This window comes from Neophocaena asiaeorientalis, unplaced genomic scaffold (assembly GCF_003031525.2).
Source record: "Neophocaena asiaeorientalis asiaeorientalis breed wild unplaced genomic scaffold, Neophocaena_asiaeorientalis_V1.1 scaffold96, whole genome shotgun sequence".
NCBI lineage: Eukaryota > Metazoa > Chordata > Mammalia > Artiodactyla > Phocoenidae > Neophocaena > Neophocaena asiaeorientalis.
In genome coordinates, this window is record NW_020175831.1 from 1,023,614 (window position 1) to 1,039,459 (window position 15,846).

The following is a 15,846-nucleotide window of genomic DNA, read 5'->3' on the forward strand; positions in this document are numbered from 1 at the left end:
CCCCCCCGACCCCCCCCCCAAAAAAAAAGCATTAGTTACTTTGCAGTTCCTGATCTTCTGTGAAGCAACAAGGCACGTCTTGCCAAAGCCTTTCTTTAGCGACATAGTGCACGTTCAGGAATGCTCCATTGTCTTCTAAATCCTTTGGCTGCAGCCCGCATGGATGGGGTGGTAGGGTGTTATCTCTGTGTGAGAACATGCCCGCGGTTCGCTTTGCAGTGATGGACGTGGCGCTACAGGAAAAGCTCGGAGTTCAGGAGACACGAGGGTCAGTTCTCAGCTTCATCACTTTGTAGCTGTCCCTTAAGTTCTCTGTGGGTCAATTTCTCCACCAGAAAATGGGGATTCTTGACACGCCATCTACCCCTGGGGATTACTGGTGGGTCCAGAGTATTTAAGGCTTCCTGTAAGCCATACAGCGTTGTAAGCATTCTTATCAGAAAACCGTTCTAATTGTTTCCCGAAACCCAGCTACTGTGTGTGACTCCAGAATTCGAAACATCCCGCAGTCATCCTGTAAGGATCATACTTTGGGGATCATAGAGCATACTGCAAAGCCCAGCCTGGTAAAGAACTGCAGCGAGCGCTGAGCACTGTGTCCCGTGTCTTAAACCTCTTAGGAAATAGCACATGGGTCCACACTCCTCAAAGACGCCCTGTACTAGAGGGTAAATATTTCTCGGCAGTCTTCTCCTCTACCCCGCACACCAAGGGTAGGGTAGGAACATCTCCACTACTGTGTTGGTTTAATCATTCTATGATCAAAGTAAAAACATTCTTTGCTCACTTATTAGTATGGAGAATTAAACATATTTTCCTGATTTCTCAAAAGAAAACTTGTCCAGAAATGAAAGATTTAGCGAATAGGTAAAGAACCTCCCGGATCACTTAGGGGTGGCTAAGCCAACCATCTGACTGTAAAATATACATGCGCACAGAGGCGTAGAAGTCAGAGTTTCCTAAAGAGTTGACTGAGCTTTAGAACTTTTGACTTAAAGTTAACATAACAAACAAGAACAGCAAAAATATCTGTCAAGGAGGATGAAAGCTGTTTTATCTGGGTTTTTAGATCTTGGTGTGTCTCATCCATAACCTGGGAAGGAAGAGTCAAGATCGTATTCAGTGGATGTTAAGGGAGTTCCCCTTCCCTGTTTCTGTACTTCGTGCCCACAGCAGTAGATTCTGACATACCTGTCAGTGAGGAGAGAGGTCCTTCACATCCTGCTCTGAGAAAGTCCACTTTCGATTGAAAGCAACTGTAGAGCTAAGACAGCGGCTCGGCTGTAACAATGGAAACCTAAGTTAGCCACGGCTTAAGCAAGATAAGTCTATCCCTTTCGCACTTAAATGTCCAAGTGTGGAAGCTCTGCTCCAGGAAGCAGTCAGGGTCCAGCCTTCTCCTGTCTTGCCATTTCACCATCCACATGGTCCAAGATGGTGGACCACCACCACCTCCGTTTCGGCTAGAGGGAAGGGAAAAGGAAAAACGTGAAGACCTGCTTCTTCCATGTAAGGATGTGACCTGGAATCGCACTCACCCCTTGCCTCACATTTTATCGGCCAGAAGAAACTTAGTCCCATGAAAAGAAAGTTAGAATATGTAGTTCCTTATTTTGGGTATCTATGTGCCCCACTCAAAATTAAGGGGTTCTATCACTATGAAAGAAAAGGAGAGAAAGGATACTGAAAGACTGTTAAGTTCTCTGTTCCAGGAGTGATCAATTTTACTTCATTTGATAAATCATACCATGAGAAAGTGGGATTTTACAGTTACCCTTCCATGAGTTAGGTGTTACTGAAAAATGAACTGGAATTCAAAAAGATTTGATTAGGTTCTTTAAACCGGGTTTAGACCACCTGGCACTTGTTGCCAACTTTCCAGCCTTTTCTCCCCATAAACTAGCCCACCCCTGCCCCCATACCACCACCACTTACAACTCCCACTAGTGGCTGGTGTTATTACTGCATTCCTGGGGAAGGATATGTCTGTCTCCCTTTTCAGGTTCATGTCCGTGCAGCTTCCCAGTCATTCATCGTGCTCACCAAGGTGGTAAGCAGAGCCGGCAGCCTTTGTGGGGCTGGTAGGCTGTACCCCCTGAGGGAGCCCCTGCCAGGGGCAGAAGTCACCAGGGTAGTCGGGAGCACAGATGTCTTTACTTGGTGGCACCACTGCACAGTCACAGTGAACTACCATGCCAACCCTAAGTATTTTTATTTTGAACCTCTTCACCCTTGAGGTATGAAATGAGGATTAGAGAATTTGTTGCATATTGGTTTTCAGGATTTATGAGTATGAACAAAAGAGAATTCACACTCTGATCCTTATGCCAAAAAAAAAAAAAAAGCAGACATTCTTTCCTTTGGGGGGAACATAAAGGAATATTCAAAAAAATGTTTGAATAAAGCCCTTTGTAGCTTTCTATGGCATACATGAATATTTATAACATTTAGGAAGTAGACTAGCAATGGATCAGAGGATAATATGCTGGCCGGCTGCCACTACCCCAGGCTGCATGAAGCATGCTGATAGCCACAGTTGCTGCTGTATTAGGAGGTTGGTTCTGTTTCAGACACACCCATATTTAGGTGGATTTATTTATGAATATTATTTTAAGATAGTCATTTTATTTGGAAAGAGAAGCCTAAGGCAAACTTCTATACTTCTGGAAACAGTAATAGAAGCTAATTCATAAAGGAAGAGAAATGTTTTGAACCCTTATATTTCTGTATCACTAATCATGCCGTTACATTATTAGCAACAATTTGTCTTCTATCATCAATAACATTATTACAAGATTCACGGTTAGAGCACCGGACTTATATCAAGCTATGGAAAAAAGAATCTCCCAATAAAAATCTTTAAGTGTTCAAATCCACCCAATTCCCAGACCTCTCCAACACAATAGAAATCTACCAAAGGACTTTGAAAGTTTACTTCTTTCAAAGAATACATGAACTGGGCTAAATGCAGATTTTCCAAAGGCTGTGTTTTTTCAAAGCAATTAAATATGTGTAGAGTGTCTAGGCAAAGAATTTTGCTAGGAAATATAAAGAAATCCAAAAAGTAGTCCTTAGCTTTTAGGAGATTATATGCAGTTAAGAAAATAAAACATAAACACATGAAGTATTAAAAATCAATAAAGGGTATAAACTAGTTCAAAACAGTAATAAAAGAGATGTCAAAATAGAGAAAAGACAGTCTCTACAGCAAGTTGTGTTAGGAAAGTGGGACAGGCACATATAGATCAATGAGGTTAGAAAAGTAAATTCAAAATGGCTTAAAGACTTAAATATAAGGCATGACACCATAAAATTCCTAGAAGAGATCATAGGCAAAACATTCTCTGGCATAAATCGTAGCAATATTTTCTTAGGTCAGTCTCCCAAGGCAATAGAAAAAGCAAAAATAAACAGATGGGACATAAACTTATAACCTTTTGCCCAGCAAAGGAAACCATAAACAAAATGAAAAGACAACTTACGGAATGGGAGAAAATACTTGCAAACGATGCAAACGACAAGAGCTTAATTTCCAAAATATACAAACCACTCATACAACTCAATAACCGAAAAACAACCTGATCAAAACATGGGCAGAAGACCTAAATAGATGTTTCTCCAAGAAAGACATACAGATGGCTAACAAACACATGAAAAGATGCTCAACATTGCTAATTATTAGAGAAATGCAAATCAAAACTACAATGAGTTACCACCTCACACTGGTCAGAATGGCCATCAAAAAGTCTACAAATAAATGCTGGAGAGGGTGTAGAGAAGAGGGAATCCTCCTACACTGTTGGTGGGAATGTAAATTTGTACAACCACTATGGAGAAGAGTATGGAGGTTCCTTAAAAAACTAATAGAGCTACCATATGATCCAGCAATCCCACTTCTGGGCATATATCCAGAAAAGATGAACACTAATTAGAAGAGATACAGGCACCCCAGTGTTCATAGCAGCACTATTTACAATAGCGAAAACACGGAGGCAACCTAAATGTCCACTGACAGATAAATGGATAAAGCAGATGTGGTATATATAGATATGTAAAATATTATATATATATGTGTGTGTGTATATATATAGAATAGAGTATTACTCAGCCATAAAAAAGAATAAATTAATGCCATTTGCAGCAACATGGATGGACCTAGAGATTATCATACTAAGTAAGCCAGACAAAGACAAATGTCATAGGATATCACTTATATGTGGAATCTAAAAAAATGATACAGATGAACTTATTTACAAAACAGAAACAGACTCACAGACATAGAAAACAAACTTAGGGTTACCAATGGGGAAGCAGGGTGGGGGGAGGGATAAATTGGGAGTTTGGGATTAACAGATTCACACTACTGTATATAAAAAAGATAAACAACAAAGATTTACTGTACAGCACAGGGAACTATATTCAATATCTTGTAATAACCTACAGTTGAAAAAAATTATAGATATTTACATATATATGCATAACCGAATCACTTTGCTGTACACCTGAAACAAACGCAGTATTGTAAATCAACTATACTTCAATTTAAAAACAAAAATGTGAAAAAGCAAAACGAAAAGAGAGGTAACTTCCTGTATCAGAGGAAAATAAAACCATGTTAAATATAATCAAATCCAGACTTGTTACCCTGAGTCCCCATCCAGCCTCATCTCACACTTCATGTACGCTGTATTCAGTCCAAGTTGGTGAGACCAACCTTCTTTCTTTTCCTTTCTGCCTCAGGGCCTTTGCACTAGCTGTTACCTTTGCCCAAAATTGTCTTCCTTCAGTCTTCACCACTCTGACACTTTCACATCATTCAGGTCTCAGCTCATGTGTCCCTCCTCCGAGCGGTCTTCCCTGACCATCCTTCAAATATTCTTCTACCATCCACACCTCGCCAGACAGCGGGATCTCAACAGATAACCTTGCTTTGACAGCTGGTTTCACATTCTAAGATGATCTTTATTGCCTCTTCATTGCCTGTCTTCTCCACTAGAATGTAAATGTCCTAGACCAAGTATCTTATCCGTTTGGTTTCTCTAGCACCCAAAAAGGTGTCTGGCATATCATAAGTATGCAAGAAATACTTGAATAAAAGTATTTGTTGAGTAAAAGAATAACCCAATTATATTCCGGTGTTGGACTTAGTGAGATAGGACAGTACACTAAAGCATTTATAAAGGAATTTATATAACAAAGATTTAATCCAAAAGCATTTTCTATTTTATCAGAAAATCTGATTAAGCAGAATGTCCCAAGCATTTTACGTTACCGATACCTTACGCAAAATGGCTCCCTTAGCTTTCTGTTCCTCACTCGACACTATTCTGTCCACCCTCCTCCCTGTAGTGCTAATTGTGTCAGTGCTTCAGTGTCCTTCCCTGCGTTCAGAGACGCACAATATTTTGCAAGCGCCTGCACAGACACCTGAGCTGCCATGTCCCCATGGCCATTGTACGTACAATATACCATGAGCATCATGCCTGTTACACGCTTGTATCTGTATGTCACTCACCTCCTGGATATTAAAGATCCATAGGCCAGAAGAGGGGCCGGGGTTCTTCCTCAGGGATACGGTGAAGACTGGCTCAGCTCCTGGGCCCTTTTATCCTTTATCTCTGGTCCTCACCTTGCCTTTAATTCCACTTGGTTGCTGTCATGGGCACAGTCTTTGCAGGTGAGAGACAAATATATTTCTGGATATACAAGTGGAAAAAAATTCTAGTCCCAAATATATGAGGGTCTGAGTGAAATAAACAGAATGGTGTGAATGTGGTTTAACACATGGTAAGCAAGGAGTAGTTGACTGAGATCCTAGATTTGACAGGCATATGGATGGGGGCAGAGTCCAATGAGTAGGGGCAGAAAGAAGAAAAGAAAAAGCAATTTACAAACATTAAGAACAAGGAGGACAAAGACATCAAGGGGCAACAGAAGGAAAGACAAAAACATCTGAGGGCCTGCGTTTAGAAGATGCCTGACATCTGGGAGCACCTTCTCAAGGGACTTGGAGCAGAGAGCGAGCGTGGCCTAAGAAGAGACAGGCTTCTGGCTGTGCGTAGGAGGTTGGGAGAGGAAGAGTGCACGGTGGTGTTGCCTGGAGGGCCTGCTGGCCTGAACTTGAAAAATACTCATGCAAGTCCACTCCCCTTCAGGGACAGGAGAGCTTAGACGGGGCACAAGAGTCTATACAGAGCTGGCCAGAAAAGCCAGAGACGGCTGGGGAGGCCTGGTGGGGCATCGACCATCTGGATAGGAGTAAAGGTGTAAGGTGGCCAGCCTGCCCCCGAGGGCATTTACCACAGAAAGTAAATGGGGAGGCCTGGGCCCCGAGGACCCCATCTGAGAAGAGCCCCCTCTGACCCCTCACTGGATTCAAGGGGAAGGAATTACTTGTATCTGAGCTTGAGGGAGATTTGTGTTTGGGACCACAGCCTCGGGGCCTCTCTCCTGGGCCAGGCTCAAGTGTGTACAGCTGGCCACTCCCTCTCCGGACAGCATCTTTGTGCCGGTCACTCTGCAACTCAGGCCCCAGGCAGGACATCTGCTTCTGAGTCGCTCTGTTTTCAGCTTGATAAAGAAATAAATACCTGACACAGTGTCCTTGGGCACGCACTGTCTACGCCTTCATCCAAATCAGACTCTCACCATTGGTCAGCTGTCGCGGTGAGCTGCCGAACAGGACAGGCCCGACGCCTGGGAAGTGCCCTTAAAATGGCTGTTCTTGTTAAGAATCATTCACCAGGTTGTATGCGAGTTCTTTGGACTCCTCTTGCAAATTTTCTGGAAGTTTGAAATTACTTCCAGATAAATACATAAACACTGAAGAAAAAGAAGAAATAAATACCTGAGGGTAGTTACAGAAGCCTTCTCTTGCTACCTTATTTTTCCTTTCTGAGCTTCCCCATGTGAGTTCACATCCAGAGGGAGATTCACCTTTCAGTTGGGTCCGCTTCTCAGCCCTGTAGATGAAAAACTGTATGAGCATATTAATTCTTGCAAAGAAGCTCTGAAAACCTGTACTTTGAATTAGTCCCAAGGCAAGTGGTGGCTGTGGGAAATTTGGAATGTGGATTCCCAAGGGGAAGCCTGGCATTCTGACTGTGGACCACTTTCTTGGCTAGCATCCTCCAGGGCAGGCTGACGAGCAGACCCTAAGGTGGGGCTTCCCAGCAGGGGGTGGAGCTGTATCAGAGTCTGGTCAGGTGTGAAGAGAGGCTCACACTGCCCACCTGCACTGATTCAGGCGCCTTCTAAAGGAACACATTCCCCTCACTTTGCCCCTGAATTACAAATCACTGTTTTAACAAGCCAGTTACTAACAGGAGTGTGCCATAACCTCAGGTTTGCTGGGATAGGAAAAGAAAAAAGATGAGAAGCTCTGCTTTGGAGTGATCAGGTGTCTTCCCACTGGCCTGGCTTGGTAGGAAAGTTGCCTGGTCTGCTCCAGGCAGGCCAGAGTGCTCTGGCAGCGCCACAAAGCCTAGGGTATAACTTTTGGCTTCATCCCTGCTGTGGCAGTTGGATAATAAAGCCTATGTCTTTTAACCTTAGTTTCTGCCAACCTTCCCTGGGAACAGCAATGAATAAACAGTCATCTGCCGTCAGAAATGACATGTGAGGCTTAAGCCTGCGGAAGAATCGAAACACTAACTGGATGGCTTTTAGTGGAGATAAATGCAAAACCCTCCACTTTGGTCCAAGAAACCATCTGCACATCTATAGAGAAGGAAGCTCAGTGAAGAGGGCTGAGAGGTTTAATTCACTATAAGTTCAGATGTCAGCAGTGTGGCTTTTTTTAAATCGTGGACTTCGATGTGTAGCATCATCTAGATCGAGGAAGGAAAATCGTGTTTCTTCTGCACTCTGTGATTTGCTGAGGGTAAGGCACCGCGCTAGACACTATCCACAAGATACCTGAAACTTAGGAGAAACTGGTGAAGAAAGTGGGAAAATTTAGGCTGAACCAGAAAAGACTTGGGGGTGAAGAGATGTCCGTGATAGCTGTCTTCAAGTATTTAAAGAACCGTCCCCTTAAAGCGGAACTAAACACATGTGTTGTGGCTCCAGAGCTCAGAACTAGGATTAGTGGGGTGAAAAGCAAAGGGGTGTATAGGGAGGGTGGGAGGGAGGCGCAAGAGGGAGGGGATATGGGGATATATGTATACATATAGCTGATTCACTTTGTTGTACAGCAGAAACTAACACAACATTGTAAAGCAATTATACCTCAATAACAATGTGGGGAAAAAAAAGGGACTTGGACTCAAAATGATAAAGAAATGTCCAGTAGTCATACATGTCTAAAACTGCAAGGGGCTGTCCTTGGAGGTGATGAGCCCCTCGTTGCTGATGCCTTTAAACAGTGGGGAGCCATTATTTGTAGGCAGGCTTTGATGGCTTTAGGCCCCTGGAGACAAACGAAGGGGCCTTCTGAAGTCTCCTTCTGCAGCCCCAGGAAAGCACCTTGTAGCTGTTAGCAGCATATTAAATATTGCACGTGTCAGTGGGTGCAAAAGAGGGTGGGGTTAGAAATAACAAGTTAACCCTTCTTTGGCCTTGTGAAAGCATTCTGTAACTGCATTGACCAGCAGTGCTAGTAGAGTCCGGGTGCTGTTACTAAGGGTTTACATATTACATTATCGTGTAGCCACCTCAAAGGGAAAGAATGGGCCTCATTGCAAAGCCAGATTGGATTGCAAAGTTAAACTGAAGTTATCTTTGAGTACAATTAAAAGGGATACGTCAAAATTAAAACCACTGTTAAAATTAATCAAAGATTTAGAAAGGTAGAATGAACTCCAGAGCTGGAAATTACTGATTTAAACAATTGTTCTCACGTTTTAAACTACATAATGAGCTAAAAATTATGAAGCCTCAGAGTATAGCTGTAAAGAGCAGTCCAAAACCAAAGTCAGAATGAAATGTTTTAGCTTTCAAAACTGAAAAGCAGAACAATTACTCCCTACAAAATGGTATAGGAAGAGGTTTCTGACCCCTGCTAATTGTTTTATTATTCTTTGGAGGGGCACACTGGGCAGCATTTCCCAGCGTTTTCAGTAATTACACTCCATTCAATATCTGAAGAATTACAATAATTCTACATGGAATATACTTGCGCCCTTCAAATGCAAAGCCCTTGGAGAAGTGAAAAAACAACTTAAAGTAAATTAGCGGGAAAATTATCGTAGTTACTGTTTATTTCAGGGCTCCATATATCAGAGGCTAATTATACATTGTATGTTACATTTTCTTGGAGGTATTTGTAATATATTTCTCATGCTGATCACCGGACGTCCTGGTTTGCAGGAGCCTTTATGAAAGTGAAGTTCTAACTTTTCCAAGTGCCTCTTTGTGTATGAGAAATTACCCAGTGCAGACAGCTGTCACTTGGTGCATGCCACAGGCCTCAGAGCAATAGTATTTAGTGAGGTATTATGAATGTTCACCTGTACATATTTGTAAAGTTCCAACTCTTCTATGAAAAAATTTCCCTGCCAAATAAGTGGATTTTTTTTTTTTTTTTAACACTACATCAGTTTTCTCAGAGCCATTTTCTATATTTTGGCAAGCCAAGGTTCCAGGAGAGAAAAAAGCAAGGACTGGAATTAAATAGCCACTCAGAGATTAGAAAGTCTCTTTTCCTGGCTGGAGCCTTAACAGATTTTCTGCTAGTGTTAGAATTAATCCACCATCTCTGCGGGACCGCCTTGAGAGCAAAAGTGTCCTGAGATGTTACACAGAGACTGGGGGTCTCCATGTCCTGAGACGTTACACAGTCACCCTTAAAATACCACGAGCAAGAAATGTACATGGTGACTCAGAAACAGTGCTTCAGTCTCACTGATATTTTTCCTTACGTTTCTTGTCCTTCATTTCTTTCTTTCTTTTCTTGTTTTTAACTAAGTTGAGCACGGTTCAAAAGGTTTCCTTATACATTTTTATGGCAACCAAAACTTAGAAGTTGAGATCGCTTAATGACAAAATTAAAAGGTTCAATAAATTATGATCCATCCATATGACTGAATACCTGCTTATTTAAAAAGGATTTTAAAATGCAAATGGCATGGAAAAGAGTCATAATGCCATATGAAAAGATTCAGATCAAAACAAACATGTATGTTATGACTTCCGTTTTTTGAAAAACATGCTTATGTATTTTTTAAAGTATTAGAAGGAAATGTACCAAAATATAACTGAAGGTACTGTCTGAAACGATATTCTAAAATATGCGTGTTAGTGTTATAATCAGGAAGGATGAAGGAGGAAGGAGGGAGGGAATCACATAATTAAGGTGAACATTAAAACACACACTTTTGCTGGAAGATGAGAAAGGTTAATCATGCATAGTGTATAGGAAAAATGTGGCCATAGAATATCTATGATTGTTCCATGAATATCATCAAACACCTCATTATTGAGTCCTGTTTACTGTGAGGAACTTGACAAGCAAACCATTCTCCAGATCTAGAATAGTTACAAATTCTCTTGCAAATTCACAGTGACCTCAAGATGGTAAAAACGAGTCCTGAGGAGTAAGGTCCATTTCTCAGGAACGACAGCCTGCTTTTTACATCTTGAGGAACAAGCAATTAGAGGAGAGTTACGTCACTAGTATTCCTCACCTGACAAATACCTTGTATGTGTAGGAGGGGGGCATGCGGGGGTGGGTGCCTCTTTCAAGTGATTAAACAGGTTATTATACATCAACCAGTTGCCTCCAGATAATCCACATCTCAGAACCTGCTGTTTCTCGTGGTCCCAGGTATTGCTGAAATAAATAATGGTTTGTTTCTTTTTTGGATTCTACACTAAGTTTACCTGCATTTCAGTTTTCCTTTTTATTCTTTTTAGCGCATGATTGCAAATACTGCCAGAACGGTGAGATACTGCAGGAGCCAACCCTTCAGTAAGTTAATGCCGCTGCAATATGGATCTTGGTGGCTAAGTCCTTTTCAGTGAGGCTACTGAGACATTCTAGAAGTCTGGACAATATTTGATGGTGTCAGAGACCCTTTGGATCACGAATCCCATGGGATAGGGGCCTTGCATTTAAAATAACCATAAGAATATTATTTTATGAACTTAGAGAATTCATCTGCTCTTAACAGAGTGGATAGACAGCTAAGGCATGATTGCCAACAAATCCTGACTCTAACCAACTCTATGACTCACTGCTTCATGTTGAGAAACTCACATCAACTCGTAATGACTCATTCTGTCGTTTATAAACTGGGAAAGACAATATTTATTGTCTCTTGGGGTGTTGCGAGAAGGCATCAATGTCTATGAGCACATGTGTAAAAGGTCCCACAGCAGGAATTCATATTATATTTCTAGAATTTCTAGGTGAATTAAGGTGCTTTTCTTAAATCTGTACAAAAACTGGTATAATACAATGCTTTAATATAAAAGCGTCGCTAATAATAAATAGCAAGTTGAAACTGTTGGGAGTTAAGTTGCATCATCGCAGCAGATCACCCTGCCAGGCCAGTGCTACTGTCTCCTCTGGACTGGGACTTTGGGTAGGGGCTGGAGCTTTGGTTCCCTCCAGCTGGCCTGGGAGTGAGAAGGTAGCCCCTATAAAGTTTTGTACTAATAACTTCATTGTATGAGTCATTGAAGTCATTGGGCTCATTAACTTAACATGATAATTTGACATGGACATGACTTCGAGGCTACCAGTACCGGGATTCCCCTCCAATAAACCTAGTGCCCAGAGACTAAAAGCTTCTTGTGTTATTCATCAGAGCTATCTTTGCTCTTCCTAGCACAGGACTGGCCCAAAGCGAGGGTCTGCTAACACAGGATACCAGAACTGCTAAACATTCATTTTTTAATGCCCGGGGGGGAAATCTAGGAAAAATAGTCTTGACTTGGGGAGCAAGGTCTTTAAAAACTTGATTCAAATGATTACGCCTCCTCTTCCTTCCAAAAGGTGCAGGCTTGCACCTCATCAACTGATCTTATGTGGATTCTGCCAGAATTAAAGTCTCTCATATCTCTTCATCTAGTAAAGACACGATCGTAAGGCAGTTATACAAGTGAGTATGAGAACATATAAGTGATGCCAGTCTACACAACAAAGGTTTATAACCTAGAATCCATGGCCCTTCAGGGGGTTCTAGGAAATTCCTGAAATTAAACACAAATGCTGTGTGCCTAAGAGGGTTCAAAGCCTTGAGAAGGTTCTCCATGAGGTCCAAGAACCAGAGAAGAACCAAGATAGAATATATTTTGTTCTATAAACTTCTTCGGAAGTAAATCCTACATTCTCCTATATCTCCTAGAGACATGGGGGGAAATTTTATATATACAAATCTCCACTGCATTTGTTGAAGTTACCAGTAACTGCTGGTAAACAACAGCTGCTTAGCTCCGAAGTCAAAAATCTATAGATAAAGCTATAAGGATAGATTCATAAACATTGTGGGAATATGTACAATGTAATTACAGTATATTGTAAATGTAGAGTAGACCGCCAGTGACAAGCGAGGGAATTAGACACTGTGGTATTATTTATATGTGATAATTATACTGATGGGTTTCTTCTTAGAGCAAGTGGGGGCCTTTGTATCTTTTCTCTGCTTTTCTGTGTTCAGACCTGCAGCACTCCCCTTCGCCCCTCATGCAGATGGCATTCTAATTGTCTTTGGGAGTGGTGTGTGGATCTAAAGAGAACAGATGGACTGCAGAAGGCAGTGTGCTATGGAGGAAAGAACACTGGTCCAGAGTCCTGGCTGGCTTGGCCACTCCCAGTGTCCCACACCAGGGATCCACAGGGCAGAGGCCACCCAGGGACCATGGCCAAGGTGTTGGATCGAAACGGAGCTTTTTTTCCCTTTTATTGTGGAATAATGTCACCATTCAAAAATGGAAGAACTCCCAGAGAAGAAATCCAGATTTCTCATTTCTCTAGAAAAAAAAAGGAAGATCCAGCAACTCAGGGTGCAGATCCCCACATGGCATCAGCATGCAAGAGCTGCATAGTCACGTCTGAAGGGAACTGTGTTTCCAGTTCACCACTGTCGAATGGCCTTCCTCATTCATGTCTATTCTCTGTGTAGGGATCTGAGCCTTTGATTCTTCTTTCAGCCTAGTTTTAGGGAAATTGGTTAACTTCAGATAGCTCTGCTGCTCGAGTGCTTTGGGGAGTGGATGAGAATAGAATAGTAATTGGGATTTCAGAACAAACAGCATCGGAGAATTGAAGGTCGGGCACAAGTCATGCCTTCAGCCCGAGTTGATTTTTCTTTTTTTTTTTTTCTGAGTATGGACAGTCTCTGAGAACACACAATCTATGCAATAATGCTGTATATTGTATGCAAGTAATGAGGGGAGTTGGACTTACTAGTCTCACACTTGCTTGCTTCAGTTCAGCCCAGGTGTTAAGTGCTTTTGTTAGGAGCTAATGAAAACTATGCCATTAGTCCTCATCTGGATCAAAGGGAGTGTGAGACACAGGTGGGATGGCAAGGGCAAACAATTTTAATGTATAACCAGGGCTGTCAGGCGATGCTTTCACTTTTATTTGGTGCTTTTTTTTTAACAATATGTAATGCAAAGGAAAATGATCAAAATATGTGATTCCAGGGAAGAATAGGGTGGGAGGGAGGAGATGGAACATCCAAGTGGAAACATTTCAATGAATATAACATGTTGAAAGGTCTTGATGGAACCCAGGAATTTATGATAAATGTAAAAGCTGGAGTAAGGAAGGCTGTATCTTATGTCCATATATTATGCAATGCTAATCCTGCTCTCTTCTCTTTCAACAGATCCTGATGCAGCTCAGGCTAATAAAAACCATCAGGATGTCCGGAGTTATGTACGACAATTAAATGTGATTGACAACCAGAGAACTTTATCACAGATGTCACACAGATTAGAGCCTCGTCGACCATAGACATTTAAAGTGCTCAGAACAACGGTTTGCGTCCAGTCCACAATCTTTCAAAAATGCCATTTATGCTAGTACTCACTGTATTGTCACTAGAGAACTCTATAAAACAAGCAAAAACCCATCCTGAGACATCTCAGTGCTGCATTCAGCTTACCAGCGTCATGACAAAAGAAGAAATTCTTTGACTTGCACACAGCTTGCACACACTAGCTTAGGAATCCCCCGTTTGTAGTCACCGTATTTTATTTCCACTTGTGCCATCTTCTTTGCTGAAACATAAAATAAGACCCACATGAAGAGTATGGTAGAAATATCATTGTCAAGAGAAGTATCAAGCTGATATTTTTTTCTAGGAGTGTTTACAGGATGAGATGTGCTACAAATGGTATTTATTTGCCTGCATCATTGGTGGTATAGCTTCATAATTTCTCACTCAACATTTTGATTTGAGCATGGAGTTTTTGGAAGGGGTTGAGGAATCCGTGTAACTCCAAATTAGAGACTGTATTCTTCCATCTTCATAGTTTTACCTCTGAAGGAACTGCACCCGACCACATTACTACAAAACATTCTGGCTGCTTATGTAATTTAGGGAGGACTGGTCTGTAACTTCTGAATGACATATAGAATAATATTTATGTTTACAATGTAACTTTTTTAAACTTACAAATCAGGAGTACATATATAAGAATTCCACTGAGAAACTCCAAGTTTCTTAAAATTGCTAGCGTTAAGATTAAAATAAAAAAGACACTTCAAAAGAGCACAATATTCAGGAAACATTTTTCAAAATTATTTTCCTGGGCATTAAAAAAACCTTTACTATTGGCTAATTATTGTTACTGATTAAAAAAATCCCACATATTTTCTGGACTTAAATGTTATCACAGATATCTTAATTTTCAGCAATTGTTTTGCACTTTCAAATAGATTGTAAATAGTTCATTCAATCAATGGTATAGAGTTATTTATTTGCTACATGATAGATATTGTGCCAAATAATTACTTTTTATTTATTTTATTTAGTATGTAATTTTGGAGTACATTTTTTCCTGTTTTCACAATTAGGCTACATTTAATGTGTAGGAATTGTATGTATGTATATCTTCTGTAAATAACAGCTACTATCTTCATTAAATATAATTGTGACAAGAAAAGGTGTGTTGTTCTCAATTCCTGTAATATGGGAGAGATAACCATCTGGTATGATGGGATCCTGGATTTCTTTTAATTGAAATAAAATTCACATACTCTAAAAATCACCTTTTTAAAAAGTGTAGTTTGGTGGTTTTTAATATATTCATAAGATTGTTCAACCATCATCACTATGTAATTCCAGAATGTTCTCCTTATCCCTTAAATAAACCCCATACCCATTAGCAGCCACTCCTCATTTTCATCTCCCACCAGTCCTTGGAAACCATTAATCTGCTTTCTGTCTCTGTGGATTTACCTATTCCGGACATTTTGTTTAAATGGAATCATATAATATGGAGACTTTTGTGTCTGGTTTATTTCACTTAGCGTAATGTCTTCAAGGTCCATCCACATTGTAGCAGGTATCAGTACTCCATTCCTTTTTATAGCTGAATAATATTCCATGATATGGATATACAACATGTTGTTCGCCCATTTATCAATTAATGGACATTTGGGTGGTTGCCACTTTTCAGCTATTAGGAATACTGCTGCTATGAAGAGGCACGAGATTTTAGAGCTGCCTGTTATGGGTCCTACACAATTTCTCAGTGATTTAAGCAATTCGTATACTATTTGATGAAAAATTTTCCAAAATTATTTAATTTCCGGACCCATGTCTGTATTTTAATGTCAGCATTTTCCAGAGTGTATTCCAGGCTATAATCTCACAAGTTCAGTAGAGAATGGACTTGAGGACACGGGGAGGGGGAAGGGTAAGCTGGGACGAAGCGAGAGAGTGGCAT

The 15,846-nt window shown here is 40.9% G+C and overlaps 1 protein-coding gene across 1 annotated transcript in view; it reads left to right on the forward strand.

Moving 5' to 3' along the window:
- RAPGEF4 (Rap guanine nucleotide exchange factor 4) overlaps positions 1 to 15,011 on the forward strand; it is a 253,176-nt gene extending 238,165 nt beyond the window's left edge. The window contains exons 29-30 of the mRNA XM_024732858.1: positions 10,855 to 10,909; positions 13,779 to 15,011. Coding sequence (XP_024588626.1) covers positions 10,855 to 10,909; positions 13,779 to 13,906 — 183 coding nt within the window. The 3' untranslated portion in view covers positions 13,907 to 15,011. The remainder of the gene's footprint in view (positions 1 to 10,854; positions 10,910 to 13,778) is intronic.
- The last annotated feature ends 835 nt before the right edge of the window (positions 15,012 to 15,846 follow it).